General features: G+C 39.0%; 1 protein-coding gene across 2 annotated transcripts in view; it reads left to right on the top strand.

The window, feature by feature from the left end:
- Window positions 1–23,981, top strand: part of ITGA1 (integrin subunit alpha 1) — an 80,822-nt gene that overhangs the window by 33,866 nt on the left and 22,975 nt on the right. For both annotated transcript variants that reach the window (XM_040580853.1, XM_040580854.1), the window contains exons 6-12: window positions 199–326; window positions 7,045–7,193; window positions 13,202–13,352; window positions 14,930–15,095; window positions 19,145–19,218; window positions 21,413–21,557; window positions 22,767–22,909. In XM_040580853.1, the coding sequence (XP_040436787.1) occupies window positions 199–326; window positions 7,045–7,193; window positions 13,202–13,352; window positions 14,930–15,095; window positions 19,145–19,218; window positions 21,413–21,557; window positions 22,767–22,909 (956 nt within the window). The remainder of the gene's footprint in view (window positions 1–198; window positions 327–7,044; window positions 7,194–13,201; window positions 13,353–14,929; window positions 15,096–19,144; window positions 19,219–21,412; window positions 21,558–22,766; window positions 22,910–23,981) is intronic.

Here is a 23,981-nt window from a genome sequence, read left to right as displayed (position 1 = left end):
ACAAGTAAGTGCTTTGCTGATAAACAGAACACAAACCATGTGAAATAAAATGCAAAAGTCAATGAACAGCATTTGCTTCAAACATGTTGCTTCAGCACCATTGCAGAAGGATATGCATTTGTTTCTAAATCACAAAAGTAACTGAGATATATTTGATCCTTTTTAGTATCAATTCTTACACGACAATTTGTGTTGCAGAGTGTAAAAACCAGTTGGACATTGTCATAGTCCTCGATGGGTCCAACAGCATTTATCCATGGGAAAGTGTCACAGCCTTCCTAAACAGCCTCCTCAAAAACATGGATATAGGTCCTCAGCAAACACAGGTAACATGGTAGATATTTTATGGTCGCTTAATTTATGAGGAAAAAAATAATTACAGGAAATGGGATGAGAGCATCAGCTATGGAGCAATTCAGTTCCAAGAACTTATGGCAACAGGGTACTAAAATGAAATAGCTGAAACCGCAACTAAGTCAATGTCTGCTGCCAAGTAGCAAACTCAGGGAGGCTCTTCCTCCCCACACCACTCAGGCAGTCTGGAGAAACAAATTTTCTAAGCTAGAGACAAAAGTTAAGTGTGTTAAGTGAGGTCATTTGAACCTCCTTTCCCACTTCCTTCCTCTCCACAACCACTTCTTGTCTTCTTTTGTACTTCATAGCACAAAAGTAATTTCTGCGCCTCTGAGGTGCACAAGCAAAAAGCTTTGATTGTAAGCTTTTTGGAGTAGCATTCAGTATTTTGTACTGTGGAGCACTGAGCACACAGCTTTTAAACATTTGAAATCATAATTAACGAGTGGCTGTTAAGCCACATGTTATTAATGGCAAAAGCTGCATTTATGTAAGTGGAGAGTGCCAAATTCCCAGCTGCTATAAATCAGCATCATTCCATGAGAATTAATGGAGCTCCAACCAATTACTCCGGCTGAGGATCTGACATACGTTTCACAGTGCTGAACTGAGTATGTAAATAGCAATTCCAGCAGAACTCGGGGAAGAGGGAAACATTGACGCTGGGATACATTTTTACACAGAAAGCTTAATTGACAACAACAGAGCAAATTGGGTCTTCATTTCACTTCTCCCTTTTCCCCTCCCAAAATGAAAGATTTTCAGGGATCCTGTATAATATTTGATATATTGTAGGTCAATATTTTGTGGTTTTGCTACTTCAGGTTAGCTCCTAACGTTAACTTCTGCCTTCACAAAGGAGCATCTGAGAAGGTGTAAAGATGTCTGCAAAGAGTATCCCTGTCATTTTCCAAGTTAATTGGGATTTGTGAGTTACCACTCAACTTTCCTGTTGGCTGTACTGAACAGTGGCTGATAAAATTATTACTTGTAAACTGTCAACTTTACAATTGTGTCCTGTTATTTTAAACATGCTGTTCTTCCAGATATTAGGAAAAACACTTTGTCAAATTTAACAGAAAGGAAAAAAAAATAAATTCTTCCTGGTCCCTTAAGCTGGTGATTACTCAAACATGTGCCATGTTGGGAAAACACTTAAACCTGAACTTCCCAGTATGGGGCAATGGCTGCATGGAGATCGTCACTGCCTTCTACCGGAAGGGCTTCATGGGGATAGCACACAGGGCAATCAGCTCTGCTGCACCCTCACCCCTTTCCCTCACGCTGCAATTCCTAAACTTTTACACTGCCACACCTCTGTTATGTTTTGTTTTGTAATCCTGCCACATCTGTGTGGCTCAGCTCATGCAGAAAAGGTCCCTTGGTGGCCTGCACTCCAGCAGCCTGCCATCTCCACCTACAAAATCTATTCTGCCCACAAGTTGGCATAGCTACCCCTCCTCTCACATGTACACTTACTCACTTGAGAATGTCAGCTTTGGCATCTGGTTGCTACAGAGCAGAAACATTTGAGAGGGAGATAAGAATGAGATAAGGAGGAGAGAGGCTGAAAATCTGGAAATGGAAGGCCAAAGCTAGGTGGATTTTGCTCGGTTTCTCTTGCCTTCCCAGAACATATCCCACCTCTCTCCTCTCCTCAGCCCCCCTGCTTGGGAGCCCTGGCACAGCCAAAGGTAGTGACAAGTTTATACTGTCTCCTCCACTCACGTTGTCTCCTTTCTCAGAAACTGTGTTTAAATTACTATTGAATGGGGAAGAGGAGAAATCACAGAGCAAGCGTATTTCCCTCCTCTCCTCTGGGAGCACAGAATAGAAATAGAGGAACAATTGTTTACTTTCTATTTAAACTCATTTTTCCATGTTCATCTTTTGTGGATTGTTGAGCACATAGAAATCATGGACTTTCACTGACTTCAGATTCCTTTCCTCTTGCATGGGAAAGGAATGAGGTAATTACAGAATAACTCCTTAGCAGTTTGAATGTCACTTGTTCAAACCCATGTTTTGATTAGAGGCTTGTGAGATATTTTTTTTTCCACTAACTGCCTCCATGAACAATGGTTGTTAGATTTGTGGCAACTCAGAAGAGAAATTCCTCAGTGTTCCATGTTTGGCAAATTTGATATTGAAAGCCTGAAGATTCAGATGTAAAAACCTGAAGTTTATGATATAGTTTTTTAGAAGTATTTCCTTCCCTTCCTCTTTCTGTTCACAGAAAATCCACAGCAATGTACTGATGGTTAAGATGCATAGCCTGAGCTTAGGGAGAAAAGAAGGAAAAGTAACAATAGAAAAGCTGAAAAGGAAGAAGGAATTAAATAAGAAAAAATGGTACAAGTAGGAAAAAATATTTCTCCTGGCCTTATTCCACATCTTAATGTAACTGCAAAGCAGGGTAGTTTTTTTCTTTTTTTTTTTTTTTTAACTCTTGTAGAGGTAATTGTCTTTTTAATATGAGGGGCTTATTTTTAATCCTTTACATATGAGCAACCTTCCGTGGTAGAAGAATATCAAAAGAGAAAGCAGATTACATTCAATTTCAGCTTTAAAGCTAAGTTGGAATGGCCTTCAGAAATTTTCAGAAAAGTTTTATTTCTCCATTAATATATGACATGGGCAGTTTTAAGTGTTTGGCCTGCACCTTATAATGTCTCCAAAGGGACTGTATCACTGTATTAATAAGTAATGCCATGTCACATCTTATAATCAGTTTTATCTCCGGAAGAACAGAAGCCTATTAAAGAGGTGTTAAAAAGATTCAGGATGAAGAAAGACTTTTGCAATAGTTTACAAGTAATTTCTGTCTGAGTGCCTGGTAGCAAACAAAATGTAGCAGCATTAATTCGATTTTGATTTGATTCAGGTATCTTTAGCAAGCTCTCTATACAATCAAATATATTATCCATTAGTGCTTCCCAAGGGATCTCTGCTTTTCTTATATATTAAATAAGATTTAAATACAACCAAAGATATTTCTGATTTTTCTCCACATCCCAATGGTGAAAATCCTAGCATATCTTTTCCATGTACTAAATGGTTTCCCTTTCATTTTGTTTTTGTTCTTGTTGTTTTTTATCAACTAGATTAGCTTAATAATTTATTGGGAAAGCCAGAATGTACTTTCTAAATAAGAGATTTTACTCTGTTAGAGAACAACAATAAATAAATGCCCTCAGAAATGTTTTGTCACAAAGCAGAATGGTCCTTTACTTGCCTGTTCTCTCAAACATGCTTTTTCACAGGAACTGAGGACAATTAAAGAATTATTCCCTTGTGTAATATAAAAGCCATGGAATGTTAGGGAAGGGAACATAAGCTTAGGAATTACAAAGATGTTCAATAGATTATAGTCAGTAATTCTGGGAAAAATATTGGGTTTTCTGGAGTAGAGCAGAATTATGTCCTTCTGTGTAGTACTACTGCATTTCCCAGATAACAAGCAAATCAAAACATACAGTGCCTGTAAGCATTGTTCTTACGGTCTTGCTGAAGTTACGCAGTTTGAACAGGTTTATTGTCCCATAAAGGCACATTTGCATAATATACATGTGTCATTTGTAATTTTCCATTAGATTAAAAGGCTGCAAAAGCTCAAACCTTCGTTGCTATCTAGTAGAATATAATTCCAATTTTACAAAGTGGAGCTGATTCTGTTACCCAGTAGGAGACTGGAACATGCCTTTTAGTATTTGGTCAGTTCTTGGAAGCTTATCATTACTCTTTGCTGAGGAATGGCTCACCTCTGATGCCATGAAATATGTAGAAAATGAGGATCAGTGTTTTCAAAGCTAGTGCTAAGGAAGGGTTCCAGAGAACAATTGTATCCCATAAGATAACCATATGCCCCCCTTCCTTCCTGATTTACAAGCTATGTAACACAGTGCAGTTTTCCAGACTCAGATGTTCTTCCCCTTCACTTCCTTAGAAGGAAATGCTCAAAATGTTTACTTGCTGTGATCACGGATGTTTCCTTTCTAATAGGAAATGATACAACTCAGCATGTAACCTCTTTTAGGAAAATGGTAACACCAACATGGGTCTCTAGAATCTTGAAAGATGGGCAGGTACTTTTCACACTGGCAGTAGTCAATAGTTGATTTAATCCTTGGCATCAATAAAATCCTCAAGGCTGCAGATCAGAAGCCTGTGAATCCACAGTGGCAGGCTCCCCGGCGTACAGTAGTCCCTGGCTACATGGTTCTGCATGGTTCTGGAATACTGTTAAGGCACTCCTCCTGCTCCAAAAGACTAAAAATAATGAAAGCCTCTTGTTTATCACTAGTTATTGGCAGTCTTTTTAAATGTCTAGCAGCATCCTGTTCAGATTATTCTGTATGTCACTTTAGATGTGTGCTACCAAATAGTTGCTTTGGAGGGAACAGCTTAAAAATTTCATCTTCAGCTTGGGGTTTAGTCAATGCCACAAGATTTCTCTGAGCGGCAATACAGCCTGTGCCCCAACTTGTTGTGTGAATACTCTTGAGGAATATTCACTGCTGCCCATGAGAACACGAAGCCTCTGCATGCTCTTGGCTGTGGGTGGAAGAGGGCATGCCTTCGACAGAGAAGTAAAGTATCTTAAAATGGATCAACTTGTTGGAACCTTGAACATACATCAGTTTTTCCAGATTTGGTTATATTTTCAAAAGGATACAGAAAATAAGTGTGATAGATTTTGCTGCTACATACCATTACAATTACAGTCTTATAATCATATGTAACTAGCTTTTTCATTGATGTTTAGTATCAAATATTTATCCAACTCTAACCCCCACTACAAGCAAACATTGTGCAGAATCTGAGAGGCTATGAAAGTACCTGAGAAAAACACCCATAAAGCAATTGCAAAGTACATACTAAGCCACTTCTAAAATAATATAATGGCATAATTATCCCAGAGGTCTTACTGATCTTCAGTACCTAAATGCTAAAGTGCTTTTAATAATAGATGTGTGAGACATGAATGCCATGTAATACTGCATTATCCTAAATAACACCTATAAATTGCTATGTGTAACATAAAATTGAAATATGCTAATGGAACAGTGTGTGGATTTCTTCCCAGTAAAAGCTGTCAGAAAACTGCCAGAACATTAAAACTGACAGAGATGAATGAAATAAATTAACTAATATTTAAGAATATTGCTCATCTTATTCCATACTTGTTTTTGCAGCAGGTTTCCTCAGGTATTTGTTGTGGAGTTCCAATCCCATGCACTGTTCTTTCACACAAAGACTTGTCCTGTTGAGGTCATCTAGAGCCTTTCCATCATCCTTCCCCTTTTCAGAAGCCACCATTTTATTCCTGTTGTCCCCACTGGCACTTGTCAGGTGTCTTTCTTTGGCTTGCCTCCTGCTGGAGAACAGCTGTTTCCTGGACTGCCCTGCCGTCTTCATCAAGATAAGGGTACCTGGGTCTTCCTCTCATCCTGAGGGCCTAAATTTGTCATTGCAGTGTTGTTTCTAGGCTAGGTTTAGGGAAAATAAACTATCAGATGTAGGAATATTATATTTGGATGGTATGACAAGAGTTGTGAGTGAACCATGGCCTTGTGCACTACAAGGAAAACTATTCTTAGAAGTTGTGACTGGTGCTTAGGACATCGGTCTGCCTTGGCCTAGAGGAGAGAAAAACTGCAGCACAGATCACTGCAGGTCATGAAGTGCAAGGAGCAAGGCCTTCTTTTGGCTTTGTCCCTATTTTCAATAAAAACAATTCAGAAACTTCAAAATGTTTCATGAGATCGAGTGTCTTCTAACCAGTCTTGCTGAAATGCTTACAAATGTTTCATACTGAGGTGTCGTGGTTTAACCCCGGCCAGCAACCAAGCACCACCAGCCACTCGCTCACTGCACCACACCCAGAGGGATGGGGAAGAGAATCGGAAAGGGATGTGAAACTCAAGGGCTGAGATAAGAACAATTTAATAATTTAAACAGAAAAAATAAAGAGCAATAATAATAACAACAATAACTATATAATTATAATAATGATAATAATGATAATAAGAATGCTAATAAGCAATAATAAACAATAATAATAGTTATAATGGAAACAATAATTGAAACAGAATAAAAATGAAAGAACAATAATATCAATAATGATAATAACAGTTATAATGAAAGGGTTGGGAAAAGGATAAAATCCAAAGGGAAAAGGGTGAAAAGGAACCAAGTGATGCACAATACAATTGCTTGCCATGTGCTTACCGATGCCCAGCCAGTCCCTGAGCAGTGATCCCCAGGCCCCAGCTAACCCCCCAAGTTTATATACCAGGCATGGCATCCCATGGTATGGAATACCCCTCTGGCTGGTTCAGGTCACCAGTCCTGGCTGTGTCCCCTCCCAATTTCCCGTGCCTCTCCAGCCCTCTCCCTGACAGGGCCAGAGAAACCAATTTTTGACTGAGTATAAACATCACCCAGCAACAACTGAAAACATCAGTGTGCTATCAACATTGTTCTCACACCAGAGCCAAAACACAGCACTGCACCAGCTACTGAGAAGAAAATTAACTCTTATCCCAGCCAAAGCCAGGACATGAGGGAAACGCACATAGTTCAATTCTTTTCCTGGCTGTAGGTAAAGATGAGAATTTGCCCCATTGCAGCAGACATAGATGCTTTCTTTAAAAAGAGTTGGTTTTTAACATGAACTGTGTGTTTCAGGTTGGAATTGTTCAATATGGACAGACTGTAGTCCATGAATTTTTCCTGAATGCATACTCAACAACAGAAGATGTGATGGCCGCAGCCACGAGAATACGCCAGCGGGGTGGCACACAAACTATGACAGCCCTGGGAATAGATACGGCAAGGTACACTCACAAAATATTGCCCTGCACATAGTAGAAACAAACATAAACAGACCTGGTGACAATTCTGATTTTATAAATTAAAAATTTTGTGGTTGACAACTGAGTTCTTTTTAGCTAAGTAAAAAAAATTTAGGAGGAGGGTGGATAAACAGACTTTCCAGCATCTAGAGCAGTTGTATATGACATCCTGGAAAGGCAGCTATCTGTCTCTTGATTTGAAGAAACAGGGAAAGAGACAAGACATGGAGCAAAGTTGTAGTCCTAAGCAAAAAGCTGACAACCCTTGATGTCCACACAGAGTGGGTAGGAACTGTGTGTGTAGAGGGGTGAAGAAAAGTAAGTTTTTTCAGAGGAAAAAAGGAAAATATAAAACTTTTTAATGTTAATTTGCCTTAATTTTGAAGTTAAGATTATTATGGGGATTGAGCCTATCTTTATGAGAAAGCCTAGAAATTTTATACCAAAGTCTTTGAAGCTTCTGGATCATTGGGACATTAAAGATCAGTTGTAGTAGTAGCATTATTTAGAAATGCTTCCTTTACAACAAAAATGAAATCTGACTTTCATAGAACAGACAGTAAATGCAAAATGTTTCAGGCACTTTCAAACTGTACAATGTTGTCCGGGTACATTTTTTCTTTTCAACCTTTTTTCCCCTCATGACAGCATGACTTTATTGCATTCATCCTTTCCCAACAACCGTTCAGTCAAATATGCAGCATCTTTCTAATGTTCTGTTTCATCGTCTGACCTAAGTTTTGTTGTTATGAGGTCTTAAATCCAATGACATTCTTACATATTCAGCAGTAATGTTTTCCTTAGATACAAGTAGAAGAAGCTTTAGGGAATCTGAACAAGTTCATAAAAGCACAGCCAGCTGAGAACTGCCAAATACTCAGAAACCACATGTGGTTCAGAATGTCCCTGTGCACCACAAACTGCTGCAGGCTTGTATATGCAGAAACTGTCAGCAAAAGCTTCCTCTGTTCTTGCAGTCTTCCTACCCATCCACTTTGGCCATCATCAGCGGTTGATCTTAGCTTTCACTTCCGTGGCCAGTCTTAAAGTTCTGTGGTATTGTTCTGCAGCGAATGAAGAGACGTGACGCAGCTTGATGCAAGCAAATGTCAATTTATTGTACAGAAGCACGAGTTTATATACACTTTCAGAAGCTGCACGTTTTAAACAGATTGGTTCTTGAAGCTAAGCACTGCATACTAGGCAATCCCCGATTGGTGGTTAACTACCATCAATTAACAGCAAGGTGTTACCTTTCCTTGGTGCCATCCTTGGCACCATCCATTCCTCATTCCCTTATCTTCTCTCAGCATGACTCACCCTGTTGACTGTTATCTATTCACATTCCTTGTCCTCCCAGGGTTTGTGGCCTACAGGCTCAAGCACATTCCTTTCAGCTACCATGGTCCTGATTTGCAGGCCCCCTCCTGCATCTCTCCCTTCTTGTTTTTGAGCAATCCAACATGCGTTCTCCTTGTAAGCATTGAAACAAACACGGAACACATAATACTAAAACCAACAATACTGTCAATACCATCAATGCTCCTTTGATTATATTTTGTAACCAGCCCCCTAACCCAAGTCTTGAAAGCCAGTCTGTTAACCTGTTCTCAATCTTTGTGGTCTGTACATTTTTTCTTAACTCAGAGCTGCTTATGAATACAGTTAGAGTGATCAGTCAAATTCATAAAACACTTTCCTTAGCGCTGTTCACTATAGGCTACTCTCTACTGTTCATGCTGTTTCCTTGTCTTCTAGAGGTGAGATCACATTCCTCCTTTGTTTCTGTCTCATCCTAGTTTTTCTTCTCATACTTCCTCAAAGTTATTTAACTCTTTGCTGCAGGATAGCAGCTGCACATCGTCAAAGCAAGGCCAAAGCTGCACATTATCAATGTCAAAATAACCCACTATCTCTATTCTGTACAATTTTACAATTTCCCCTTTTTGTTTTTGAACAGCTGGTACCAGGTATGTCATGTTCTGCAGGGCCCTTGCAAACATGATGGCAACCAAGGCAATAGCAAACAAACAATACCGCCAATTGAGTGAATGGATGTCAAAAAGGCTGACATTTTCTTAGATTTTGATAACATGCTGCTGCAATGGGGTGCCTAAAATCCATTCAGCACATACCATCAAAATCCTCACAGCCATGTCCTTGAGCCAACAACAAAAAGCGGTGGCAAATTGACTCACATTCTTAACTGCCTAACAAACAAGGTGATTTAACTCTTTAATTCTTTACCTGCTGTTACTCCGGATAATAGTAAGAGAAGAACCGCTGCAATACGTTCCCATCATAGCCTCCTACTACATTAGCATCTACAGAAAGACAGTTATCGACATTCAAAGTGTAAACAATATCATCTTCTTTTGGATTAACATTATACATAGGTGGAAGGGCACACCAAACAAGAACTGGTTCAGTCAAAAAGTTCAATACATAGCGTGCTTTCTCTGAACATACCTCTGGGGTCATTCCCTTCATTCCCTCTTTTTTTATGCAACCAGAGACACTTTACCATAACAGAGAAGCCCCTATTTACGTCTCTGAGCCCGGACACAAACCGCAGCTGTATGCTCCACCAGGCTCAGGGCAGAAATTATTCGTGTAGTTACATAGCTATATATCACTACAAGCATGCAGACACCTATTAAACACTAGATAACCATGTTTATCTTTCCTATTCTCCTTCACAATACCTAGCTGTTCTCTCATCTCTTGTTAGGTCAAATATTCTCCAGCTTCCTCTCCTGTATCTCTTTTCAGACATTCTCTGTCCTCTTTTTTGCTTGTTAATTGCAACGAGGCAAAGGGTGTGTGTAGCTGGGTGACCATGACCTGATTTATGTTACAATCAACTAAACACTGAATACAGGAAAAAAAAGTTATGGGAGACAAAAGGCAAACATCACTAAGGTGGTTAAAGATAATTATAATAAATCCTGTAGTACTTTGGAGTCATGGCCCAAAGTTTCCCAGCTGTGAGCAGAGACCAAAGGCATCCCGCCCATGACTCTGCTGCAGGTCTTTGTTTTAAGTCTTGTAAGTTTTGTATACTTTTGTAAATTAATTCAGAGTGGTCACTCAGATTCACATAACACATCCTATCAAAGTTTTCACATGCATGTCCCTGTGCTAATAATAAAAATCAATAGCAACTCGGTTCTGTAGCAACATATGACGGACAGAATCAACATCTGTTAATAAGCCAGAAAAAAAAGAACAGTATTTGTAGTATTACTTTGTTTAGCAAGCTAGCAGCCTAATTTACTAAGCAAGTTAAAAGCATGTACTATTCTTACAGAAGAGATTAGAGAAGCAAAAATCTGTTATGCTGCATTCCAGAACTCGGCCTGAGAGTTACAGTCTGCTGTGAGTTCTGCGTTACAATCATTTGACACATGCTGGGGTTGCGATTGTGAAAGTTGCCCGTTTACAATTTTCATTGGCATTATCATAGCTAGTTGTTTTAAAAGCAACCCCTGAGCTTCCTTATGTTCGACTTGTAGCAAAATATTCTGAAGCCAATCAATACAGTTAGTATTACAGTTAGTGACTCTCTAGGACCCCACAACACTGTGGCAAGACTCCTGCATCCGGACTGCCTTAACAGCCATCTCATTCATTTGCAAACAGTTGTCCCTGGGATACCTTGCCCGAGTCACAGAATCGGCACAATTATTTGCTCCAGCTAACTGCTCATAGTTAACAGCAATTCCCCGATTAAGGTTTTCAATCAAGGCCACTACACATAGCTCACAAAAATCAGATAACCACATCATATACTGTTTCAGTTAGTACCATACAAAGCAATGACTTCCAGTCATGCAGTGTGAGTGTATAAGGCTCTGCCATCACTTCAAGAAGGGACATAGCAAATGTATTATGAATCCTCCCTTCCCGCACTGCTTTGCTTAACTCTTTAACAGCCTCGTATTGCACAGGCTGCCACTCTTGAGGTTGATTTGTCTGACAAAATACTGAACATGCCATAGCAACTCCCAAAACCCATCACTTAAGTGTTTCCTACTTGCATTCCTGCCACCAATCCCTCAGGCCCCCTTTCACCCTCCCCGAAAATACAATCAATGCCGAGGGGGAGGGGGGGGGGGGGAGGTCTAGCTCCTCTTCCAGATCTATAGGACCTGGATCAAAAGGTTTATCAGTGTCAATTAAATAATTTTCCGAGTTGTCCTGTTCCCGCACTTGGTCCTGTGTTGTGAGGGTCGCTGCAATCAGTGACAGAAGCTTTGGGGGCAGAGGAGGTGTGGACAGAATCGGCATCATTGACAGTGTGTTGAGAAGAGTCGCGCTGTTGGTGGAATTTACAGCCTCCTCTAGTTCAGTGCTTACACTGTTGGCAGAATTTACAGCTTCCTCTGGTTTAGCACCGTTAGTAGAATTAGTCCACACTTGGCAAAGAGTAGTCAGAATTTGCCACCAAGGTGCTAAATGCATTCCCGACACGGAGCTCCCCTCCGCAGCAGCATCATACAATTGGCTGCTGTGTGTACACACTTTCATTTCTTTCAAAGTCTCTAAAGTTTCTTGGCTGCTCACCTGTCTCGATGCAGGTTGTCCGCCTGGTCCAGCCAGCCAGACGATCGTTCAGCCAAGCCGTCTCCTCTGGAACGCAGCCCTCTTCCACGAGCTGTCGTTTTATCGACCAGTTCTGTCCTTATTCCTCCAAGGCTTCGGAACACCACCATAGGGGTCACCATTTGAGGAGACTGAGGCACGGACTCCCGGATCTGACTAGAAGACCCCTTATGAGTCCATATACGTCTCTTTCTGGGGACAAAGCCTGATTCCCCATGACGGATTTCCCACAGCTCGCCTCTCAGCTCTGGAGAGATTTCAGGCCGGCCGGCTCCCGTTCCCTTTCAGCAGTTCATTCAAAGTTCTGTGGGATTCGCTGCACGTCGCTCAGTTAGGCGATTCAAGAGCCCTTTACGTTAGATCCTTAAACGCATCACATCGGGGTCACCAATTTGCTGCGAATGAAGGGACGTGACGCAGCTTGATGCAAGCAAATGTCAATTTATTGTACAGAAGCACGAGTTTATATACACTTTCAGAAGCTGCGCGTTTTAAACTAATTGGTTCTTGAAGCTGAGGATTGCATACTAGGCAATCCGCGATTGGTGGTTAACTACCATCAATTAACCGCAAAGTGTTACCTTTCCTTGGTGCCATCCATTCCTCATTCCCTTATCTTCTCTCAGCACGACTCACCCTGTTGATTGTCCTCCCAGGGTTTGTGGCCTACAGGCTCAAGCACATTCCTTTCAGCTACCATGGTCCTGATTTGCAGGCCCCCTCCTGCATTGTTCTAAGAGGAGGAAGGCTGGCTTCCTTCCTTCTCCTCCAGAGCCCTTATTCAGCCTCGCCTTTTTGAGTTCCCTCCAGAGTCTGGGTGGGTGAGCAGCTGCCCAAAACTTCAGCGCCTGTTTGTGTATCTGTGGCTGTAGAGTTCAGCTGGTCACCCCATCCTGCCTTCACTCACCTGCAGAGGACTTCTGCCACACTGCCAACACCCAGTTGTACCATAGACGGGCAAAGGTGTGCTGGTAGCTGAGGAAATGCTTTGACTTCTTGAAGTGCTGCCGTAGGGTGTTTTTTAGTATGTGGATTTCAGGATGGCATGGGTGTTGGCTGGGCCTTTATTAAGCTGCCAAAAGCTGGTTTAAGGTGCCAGCAGTTTATGTGGAGAGGCAGAGAGTTTTTCACTATCCAGCACTGTCTTTTCTGCTGTTGCTCTCAAATGAGTGAATAATGAATGAATGCTTGTGAAACCCTTTGGCTGTGAGCTGATATTTAAGTTCCAATTGTTGTTGTTTGTATTTGTTCATGGTTAATATTAATCTCCTTTTCCTGTTTCTTAGCTAATATAAAATCTTCTAGTGTATGGTTGACTATGCAAATATTATGCATGTGCTAAATGCTGACATTGCCTTTCTCCAACCGTTTTATGCTCCCTTCAGGAAAGAGGCTTTTACTGAGGCTCGCGGTGCACGAAGAGGAGTACAAAAAGTAATGGTTATTGTGACTGATGGGGAATCACATGACAACTACAGATTAAAAGAAGTGATTGATAATTGTGAAGATGAAAACATTCAGAGATTTGCTATTGCTGTAAGTGAAATTTAATGGGAAAATTCAGAATCTTAAAAGGATGTTTCAGCTTCCAAATGTAATTTCTGTTTAAAAAGTTAATTTCACAGAATCTTTATGGAAATATAATAATTTCAGAAAGGAAAAAAAGAAATAAGATGAAAAATACATTTTAAAAGTTGCTTTCTGATTTTACAGCACATAAGAAAAAGCAATCTCTCTGTCTTCATGGGGATGACAGGTGTGTGTGCATGTGAAGAAAAAGAAGAGTTTGAGGGGCAGTATAAAATCAAATCCTTTTTATTAAGAGCAATATTGAACAGCGTGGATTAGTTCAAATCTCCTGAGCAATATCTATAGACACATTACCTGCTTCTAAAAAAAAGGCAAACGTAAGCCATCAACAAAACCCAGGTTTATTATAGCTATTGTGTGTGCTGGCATTCTGAAGTTATCATTTTCACGTTGAACAAACCTAGTAGCCAAATGAGAGGGTAAGCGTAATGGAGGTTAACCCATATTGAGAAATATGGAAACATTAATGATAGATTTGATGTGAACTCTCCACTGTATTTGTGCATTCTATACTCAAATAATTTGTTTTCTGTTGTTAATTTTGAAAGTATGTTGGATTGTTGCTTTTCTGTTCCTACCTTTCTTTGTTTTGGTACAATGAGGTGGCATGCAACCATACAACTTCAAGAAAGATGTTATTATCTTTAACTTAAAGTGAGACATAAAACAAAAATTGAATCCAGCAGCACACAAGTTTTCAGTGGTTTCCTTCAAAAAGCTAAAGATCTAGAGGAAAAATTGTCCTTGAAGCTCCAATGAGTTTTTGCAATAAATTCCCTGTCTAGAACAAAATTTCAGTTGCTGCAGTGTCCAGGAATGCTAGAATATGGGAGTTACTTTTTTATTTCAAAGCAAGTTAAGTGCATAGGGCACTTTTTTCTATGAAAAATACTTGTCAGTCTGGGAATTGCATAAGAGAGTCATTTTGTTCTGATGCATACTGAATTTTTACAGCAGTGATGTTAAAACCGCAAACCAAATCTATACTGTGATGGAGTTGTTAACACTGAATGCAAGTGTTATTGTTATATGTATTTATAGGGCAAATCAGCACACAGAAAGAAATTATTCTATGCCTAATTAACTTGTCATCTATGTGTTATGAGAACTGGTGATATCTATGCAGAAGCCAGTGCAATTGTGTATTCTGGTTTGGTTTTTGCTTTGTTGTTTTTTCCTCAATTAAGGCTTACTTAAACAAATTATAGAATCATAAAATAAATCACTAGAATTTTGTGAAGAAGGGAAAAAAAGGACAGTTGAGGATAGCAGACATTACACTATACAGTTGCTTTGTATGCTATTGTTGGTATTTTCAGAAAAATAACTGAGCCCTCATACATTTCCATTCACATTGGAAAAGGATGGTTTCAAATCAATTAGAGGGAGGTTTTAACGGAACAAATTAAGTTTGCGTATGATTTCCCAATATTCTTTGACAACCTGCCTCAAAGGTGTCTTTTTAAACAGGTTATAAAATACATCCTTGACCTTTTTTTTTTTTTTTTTTTAATTCTGTTTAGATTCTTGGCAGCTACAGCAGAGGAAATTTAAGTACTGAGAAATTTGTAGAGGAAATCAAATCAATTGCCAGTAAGCCTACTGAAAAGCATTTCTTCAATGTCTCAGATGAATTAGCTCTTGTAACTATTGTTGAAGCACTCGGAGAGAGAATATTTGCCCTGGAAGGTATGACATTATTTAAAATTCTACTTCATGCCTGCAGTACAACTGGAAGAAATAGAAAACCATCTGCTTTTCTCTCTCTTTGCAATGTATTGTGCTGCATAAAACATATTATGCAGGTATTTTTTTCATGCTGATCAGAAAAATATTTTACAATAGGCATCAAAAACATAGATAGTGATGTGAAATATAGTCAAATGAGTTAAAGTCTATGGAGACAATAGCCTAAAAGGGTAAGTGACCATTACTGGTTTAGCTGGCTTTATAAACATAAATTGCCTTCCCTTAGGTAAAAAAACCTTTGCCAGGCCATATCCTGATTACCCCATGATCATGTGCTCTTCTGCCTGTACCTTTAGGTTCTCTTTTGGTTAGTTATTAGTTACAATGTATTACTTTGCTATACAAGTTGACGGGAACTCGGTGTGAAGAGTTGGCAAGACATACTACATTTGGAAACGTTCACGATACTCAGATATTAGCACAGAAAAGTCATTCTTTCTCATAATGTCTGCTTACATTCTCCATCCAGATTAGGCAATGCTGTCCAAATCTGTGTTTGTTTCAAGCACACTTCTGGTAACAGAAGACTGAGTTTATTAGTTATCAATTATACTGGCCAACTCTGAAGGGATTTGTGTCATACAAAGAAAACATCCATCTATTTGAACTTATCCTTTTCAACATCTCAGCTTTCCCAGTAGCTGGAACAGTGTAGTTTACAGCTGGGAAAAAAAAATGTTGACTTGAATGTCAAGAAATAGTACAAACATGAGGGAGTATTTTAAAGTTTTTTACATCAGAGCTATGTTTGTCAGACATATTTAGGTTTGGGTTTTTTTTAGTGTATCATTTAGCTTGGCCAAAGATTACTGTTTTCAGCTGATGGTTACTAAATATTTTTACAGTTCATGTGTTCTTACCTTTTTACTCTCTGGATAATGTTTTTTTCTCACTTTTTAAATAAATTAATTTGAGGGTAATTTAATCTCTCTGAAGCCCAGTGTTTAGCCTACTTAAGCTCACTGAGTACTTCAAAGTTCATTGAATATGGGGCTTTTTTGTTAAGTCCCTGTTTACTAGGAAAAACTCACTTTCAGAGGAAAAACATTTGTTCAAACAGAAATCTGAAACTTAGTTTTCGATTTGTGCTTTGTACTTCTAGAAAACAGAGAAAAAGCATTGTCTTTCATTAGTAGAATAAAGTGTTAGTTATAGCTATTAAATGTAATGGATATAGAAAAAAGTAAATCAACTGCTAGTCATGGCGACAGACAAAGGATGTAAGACCCTAACATGACTGAGTTTCTGGATATCTGTGTACTCAAATGCAAGGCTTCACGGCATAGCTCAACCCTTTGAACAACCAGATGCCACTGGAAGAGACAGTCTCACTTTGTCACACTCCACTTTGTCCCTTTTAGCAATCAGTACCCATTACGTAGTGCCTATCTGTGACAGGAAATGCCAGCCTTCATACAGTGGAGTAAATTGTGCTGGCTTTAGCTCCCTGCTGGTGGGGTTTGCTTAAGGTGACTAATCCTTGTCATCGGGTCCTTCAGTATTTTGGTACTTTAAGCATATTAATCATCAAAAAGTTCTGCAGTACTCCTTGAATTCAGCTTTAATTTTCTGCAATAGATGCAGTAACAAATATGTATTTCTTGGATATTATTACTTTTTTTTTAACATAAACCTATTGTAAACGTTAAGATATTTGTGCCTTGATATAATCGCTTTATTTTCAATTTTTATTCTATATAGCCTTGCTTGTATCACAAAATCTATATATTTTAAACAAAAACCGTGAAAAAATATTTTCCTCCACACTGTAAGAAATAAGCTAGGCAATTTCACCATTCCCAAAATGTTTCTTGATTTCCAGATTTTCAGTAGGAACTCAGAGGTGTGCTAACATTTCTGTGTAAGACACTTGTGATACGAGTCAAGAAATGCTGCCACCACCACCTGTTAAGGTCCCAGAAATCACGTAATCTGGCTGCAAGGGAATCAGAAAAGAAACTGAGAATGTGATCTTAGCTTTTTGTCCAAACGTACTAAGGCTGAGTTGTTCCAATGGAGCTAGAAGATGCTAACTGAATCAGTTTCTGTTGATTCTTCAGGAATGGTTTCTTGTCCCCTCCGAAAGCATTTCGGGGGCTATTCTAGACCATGTCCATGGATGCATTTTTGTGACAGAGGAGAAAAGTTGATTAATCTGTCCCATCCAGCTTTCTGGTGACAATCCACCTTATTAGATGTAAGCAATGTGGAAAAGATTAGTTAAGTTCATACACTGGAGCCAAATTCTGTGCACAACATGGAGGTCATGGGAACCTTGAGTATTGAAATTCAAGAACAGAATTCTTGAAATCTGTATCAGAATCTGTTTAAATTCTCAATCTAAAAAGCCTCTTGCTAGTACAGTAGTACATTCAAACTTTTTCCTTGGATTTCTTGGGGTTTTTTTGTCTTTGGCCTTTAAAAATGCAAATAAAAATTGAGAACTGAAAAATCAAATCCAACAAAAAACCATACTTGATAGCCAGTGGATTTTTACACATAATCTTCTTCATATGCCTCTGTGTTTCATGGCTTGGACTTCTGGCTTTAACAGCAATTTTATGTTTTATCCAACCCACAGGCGGGCACAAATGTTTTTTCACAAAATATCCTTTGTAGGAAGCTTGGCAGTTTGAAACTGAATGGAAAGTTAGACTGAGGCCCATTATCTAAGCAGCATTCAGAGCTGCACACACCAACAGTACTGGCATTGTCCTCTGCCTCAGACTGAGGGTCCTGTCTTTCTCAGCTTGTTAGGGAGCATCCTTTACTGCATGAGAACACTGCTTATCAGCAAATGTGCAGCTTAAGAGTTTTATGCTTCAAAAGGACTTTTTCAGACTTAGCAGCTACATCTTGTGAAACATGGTGGCATATGTTTCTGTGTCAAACATTTTGTGTTTGAGATCATGTCTGCTTCCTATGACTGACTATAAATCCAAAAAATTAGCAAAGACATCATGTCCCAGGGAGCAACCTCTGTGGTTTAGCTGCTGAGTATCAAAAGTTCAGTATTATTTAATAGTCCAGATGGCTGAAGTTCGTGCAGCCATGGCTTGCTATGCCTTAGTTTCATCACACAGCTGGAGGTTCGCCTCGGCACTCAAATGGTAGCAGTTGTGAACTCTTACTGGACAAGATCAGAGCAGATTTCATAGCTCCCCTCTGCTGCCCGTTACTGTATCTTGCTCTGAAGAAGGAACTAATATGCAGAAAATAGTTACCTTACTTGACCACTTAAGGTGGCACAATAGTCCTTGAGTATTGCTTTTAAATAGAGGAAAAGGCAGAACTTTTCCCTGATAATATTTCAAGTGTATCTGGAAGCAGAGTAGCACATCAGAGTTGAATAATTAGCATATGACTACCTGACAAGATAATGAAACTAGCATTGATACCTTTTTTATTCAAAATCACTTTAAAGAACCAGGAAGATTTGTCATGTAACTTGCTGGGCAGGATTATAGTTCCCAAGCCCTTCCCTGAGCCTTATGAATCTCGGACAGCTGAGATTTTCCTATGTTGTTTTTGCAGAGGTTCATACAAACATCAAGTGTTTTTCATTTGAAGTTCCTCCAGCTGCCTATGAATTTTTAGTTGCTTGAATACAAGGCTGGGGTTACATGGCTGGTGTTTTATTGTTCAGTTAGCTCAAGAGGGAAATGGCTTAACTATATTAATCAAACATTCCAAACATATTTACAATCAGCCTGAGGTCAAATCTGGTCAGTTTTAGCCCAGAAATATTTGTTGGACAAGTTCTGAGACATGATCTTAAAATGCAAACTCTCATACTCAATGGTGGCGTTTAACACAGATCTTAATTTCTGTATTTATCATAAAAATCTATAGCAAACTATATTCACTGAACATTCTAGTTAATTATGCTATCCTTTGTTATCATATGAGTGTTTTCATTACACTATTCAGATACTTTTTCAGATTGGAACTAAGTTATTTTTGAAACTTAATTTTTTTCTGTTTAATAGCAACAACAGACCAGCAGGCTGCCTCATTTGAAATGGAAATGTCTCAAGCTGGTTTCAGTGCTCATTATTCTGAGGTAAAAAACTGTTTTAAGATAGCTCTTTTACAAAACTGATTTTTGTTGGTGATGGCACGAATTTGGAATGAGTGTTTCAGAATTCTTTGTACAGTCCTGTCTGCTGTTGGAAGTTTTGGAGTTCCCTGTAATGCAGTTATTTTTTTGTAAAGTCTATTTGAAGAATTATTATAAACAATGAAAGCTTAAGAGAGTAAGTACCTTCTTCACATGAACTCTACATTTAATGCTCCCATAGCACTTTCTATCAGAAGAATAGTCTGTAATATGTTAGGAAAGACAGACAAAGACTTTTTACCAAGCAGCCTGTAGTGACAGGGCAAGGGGCAATGGTCTTAAACTCAAAGAGGGTAGATTTAGGTTGAATCTAAGGAAGAAATTTTTTACTATGAAGGTGGTGAGGCACTGAAACAGGTTGTCCAGAGAAGTGGTGCATCCCCCCTTGCGTTCAAGGCCACGTTGGACAGGGCTTTGAGCAATGGGGTCTAGTGGAAGGTGTCCCTGTCCATGGCAGGGGGTTGGACCCACATGATCTTTAAAGGTCTCTTCCAACCCAAACCATTCTGTGAGTTATGAAGCATAAAAATGTTGTCTCTAAACATTAATGTATACATTGATACTGCATTGTATTGTTGAAATCAAAACAAAAGGTACATAAAAATGATATTTCTGTCATGGATATGATCTGCATTATTAGAAACACAGCACGTTCTTATTTCTGTTACCACATTGAATACTTCAGTCCTCAGGGAGTAAATATTTATTAAACTAGGATGCAAAAATCCCTGGGAATTTTTATTAGCAGAAAATCACTTCCTACATATTTTATTTATTCTCAAAAAAATATTTATTGTGATGATCTGCTTAGTGTACACAAAGGAAACAAAATTAAGATGAGATCAAAAGAACAGGGAAGAGTTACACTTCAAAGATATGAAAAAGTAGTGACAGTGGAAAAGAGCACAATAGGAGAGTAACTGAACGGAACAAACACCAAGCAATCCAAGACAAACTTACATATATAAGAAAACCTTCAACATGGCTTTGTATAGAGCTCAGCATATCACTGGTAAAAAAGAGAATAGCAGACTTTCAGTATGATTTAACATAAATACATTACTGCAGAGGTACTCGGTTTATTTTTACACTCTGCACTGCATTACACATGACACAGGGTCTCTGGTGTCTGTCCTGGTTTCAGCTGAGATAGAGTTACATTTTCTTCTTAGTAGCTGGTGCAGTGCTGTGTTTTGGATTTAATATGAGAATAAAATTGATAACACACTGATTTTTTAGTTGTTGCTAAGTAGTGCTTATTCTGAAAGTCAAGGACTTTTCAGTTTCCCGTGCTCTGCCCGTGAGCAGGTGCACAAGAAGCCAGGAGGGAGCAGAGCCAGGACAGCTGACCCAAACTGGCCAAAGGGATATTCCGTACCGCAGAATGTCATATTCAGCACATAAACTGTGGGGAGTTGGCCAGGAGGGGCCAACCACTACTCGGGGACCAGCTGGGAATCAGTGAGCAGGTGGTGAGCGATCGTATTGTGCATCACTTGTTTTTTGTCCCTTTGGGTTTTATTCCTTGAGTAAGGAGAAGTCCTCCTCCTTTTCATTACAATTGTTACTGTTGTGGTTGTTATTATTATTACTATTATATTTTAATTAAACATTATATTGTTCTTATATCAGCCCACAAGTTCTACCTTTTTCCTGATTCTTCTCCCAATCCCACTAGGGCTGGGGGGTAAGTGAGGAAGCAGCTGCATGGTACTTAGCTGCCAGGTGGAGTTAAACCACAACATTGTCTTGTCTAGAAGGCTACACACATGCCTTCAGGAAAGAAGGGTCAGCAAACCATTTCTCATTGACTAAAGGCTCTTGCACAATGTAGAAGACTCACAGATTCAGCAGAGAAAGATTCAAGCTTATGAAAGTTCAGAAGTTGTAGAAGCTTTAAATTTCATTCTGCGGCTTTTCATGAATGGCCCTTTTTTTTTCTTTTTTTTCTTTTTTTTCCCAACAAAAAGTACAAGACATTCTGTGATTGTAGCGGCCATACTATAATAGAAGCAGGGCTAAATATATAAGTATACAGTAAGCATTACCCAAATGTGAGCATCATGATCAATGAATGTCTAAAGATAGCTCATCTAGAGAACCTAGAGAACAGGCTTTTTGATTTTCTCTCCATAAGGATTGGATCATGCTTGGAGCGGTTGGAGCTTATGACTGGAATGGCACAGTGGTCATGGTGAAGGACAGTGGTATTTCAATACCAACTAATGACACTTTTCGTGACAGGCTTTCAGACAAAAATGAACCTCTTGCAGCCTACCTAGGTAAGAGAAATAGCCCGTCTTAGAACATTTTTCAACAAGTGCTACAAGGCCTCTCTCAAATCTCATTCACAAAGAGTATCTTACAGAATATTATCTTATATTCTAGAGACTTGGGAAAATTTATAATGTATGGACATGTATACTGTATTATTTTCTTGTTCTTTAAACAAAAATATTATGACTTTTAGTCCAAGATATACTTAGAGACCTAAGTGTATCTAGACTTTCCCCAACAGAGACATCTAATCTGCTCAGAAAAGATTTCACAGATTCTCATGGTATTCTTATCAAGTTTTTTCTATGCCTTGATAGCTAAAAAAGTTTTATAAAATATTCGGTCTAAATCTTTGCTTAAAACCAAGCTGATTTCTGTCACTCAGTAGACAAGAACAAGAGTTTACCACTGTCTTTTTTATAATATTGTTTTGCATACTGGCAGGCTACTGTTTTCATCTCAGTCTTTTCTACCAAAAAGCATCAGTGGCCTTGCTCTATCCTCCTCTAGGTCTTGCTTTCTACACCTCACGGTTCTGTTTGTTCTGTTACCTTGTTTAAGCTATGTTTTCACTGATGAAGAGTCAACACAAGAATAATTTCTTTTTTTCCCCCTAAATACATTCTGTCTTCTTTACAGAGTGCCATTAACTATTTATATATATATATATATATATATATATATATATATATATATATATATATATAAAATTTGGTACAGTCATTTTAAATTTAGATCCTATTCTCCATAATACTTGCAACCCTGCCACATTTCTGATTCATCTGCAATTTTTTTTTGTCTTCCTTCACCAAAGTTGTTAAATTCTTGTTAATATTAAATAGAGCTATGTTCAAAGTGCCACAGAATCACATTTGGAAGACTCCATCAGTTTGACAGTGAGCTAGTGACAACTGTTCTTTAAAAGTAGTTTTCAACCAGCTACGCACAAGTTATTTCATCAGTACCATCATATTCTTACACTGTGTGAGAATGGCAAAGTGAACGTGACTCACCAGCCTGTGATCGGGCTTAATAATACAGTGGTGCTCATGACTCGGAGACTGTAGCCCTTTCAATTAACTGCTATTATTCTATAGCTTAAGTGGGGCTAAACATCTAGTTGCAGAATAAGCCTTTTAAAGGCTCTGAATAACAGCAAGTATTTCTGATGCATTCTGTGTGTAGTGCTGCATCTTGACTTTTCTGCTTCCTAGGATATACTGTGAATTCAGCGTTGACACCTGAAGGTGTACTGTACATAGCAGGACAGCCACGATACAATCACACTGGCCAAGTTATCATTTATAAAATGGAAGGAAAAGAGGTACAGGTACTTCAGAGGTTAAATGGAGAGCAAGTAAGTATACTTTCATTATTAATATATGAGAAGAATATGGCATGAGAAGTAGAAGTAATGATTTCAAATGAGAACTCTGCATCAAAAAAACAAGTTAAACTAGGAGTTGTAAGCAAGATCAGAAGGAAAGGTCAGGTAGATGCTTTGGTATAGGAAGTAATGGAAAGTGGACTCTGTGGTAGTCAGAGACCCTTGCAAATGTTCTCTTTGAAGATTAAACTGTCACCAGTGTCAAAGTGGTTGTAGCTGTCTCTGTACTTGCAATTTTCTCTGTCTGCTGAGCGGAAGGGATATGTCACTGGCAGGAAATGGGTGTGATAAGCAGAGTTCTGTGCAAGAGCATCAGCTGTGATAGCATGAAATCTTGACTAGCTGCTTGTTATAATTGTCAACATGTAATGACATAATTGAAGATGGTAGTATAATATTTTGCACATGAGGGCTAGAAGACCTACGCAGGTCTCCCCGGGCTGCAGTACAAGCTTCTTTCAGGAGAATTCAGGTTACCTGATTTTCACCTATAGCTGATGCCTGCAACTCAACTAATCAATCAGTCCTTTTTAGAGGTAATGAAGCAAGCATTTTTAAGGCTTAAGGAATCTGGCCTACTTGAACCATCTTCCATTAGATGAGATGCATCTCCCACCAGCAGATACTGCTTCTCGTGTGAGTGTAATGGAAATGCAGCCTGTCTAGCTTAGCTGTGAATTGAATGTAAACAGATAAATCTCACACCTTGTACCCAGTCTCTGAACGTAGCTAGCTCTTTGTGCAGATCTTCTTCCTCTCCATTTAGTGGCAACGTGGTAATTTTGGACACTTGCCTGCACTGTGCTGTCTTAAAGCTTTTGTCCACTCTTCTACATTTTTCCCGTCAGGCCTAAGACCATTGATTCTGCTCCTGTGTGGTGAAGTTGGGACTGAAGAGAAAACTAGCTTCCCCAAGACACTTCTATTTGAATGCTGCTCTAAGAGGTCCTACTCCTCTTAGCAAGTAGACCTTTCAAACTCAGAACAGCTGAAAAATGAACTTTCAAGTGGAATGGACCATTCTTAAATAAAAATAAAATTC

Source organism: Falco naumanni, chromosome Z, assembly GCF_017639655.2.
Source record: "Falco naumanni isolate bFalNau1 chromosome Z, bFalNau1.pat, whole genome shotgun sequence".
In the NCBI taxonomy this organism is placed as follows: Eukaryota; Metazoa; Chordata; class Aves; order Falconiformes; family Falconidae; genus Falco; species Falco naumanni.
The sequence above is the reverse complement of the archived record's forward strand: the minus strand, read 5'-3'. Positions and strand labels throughout refer to the sequence as shown.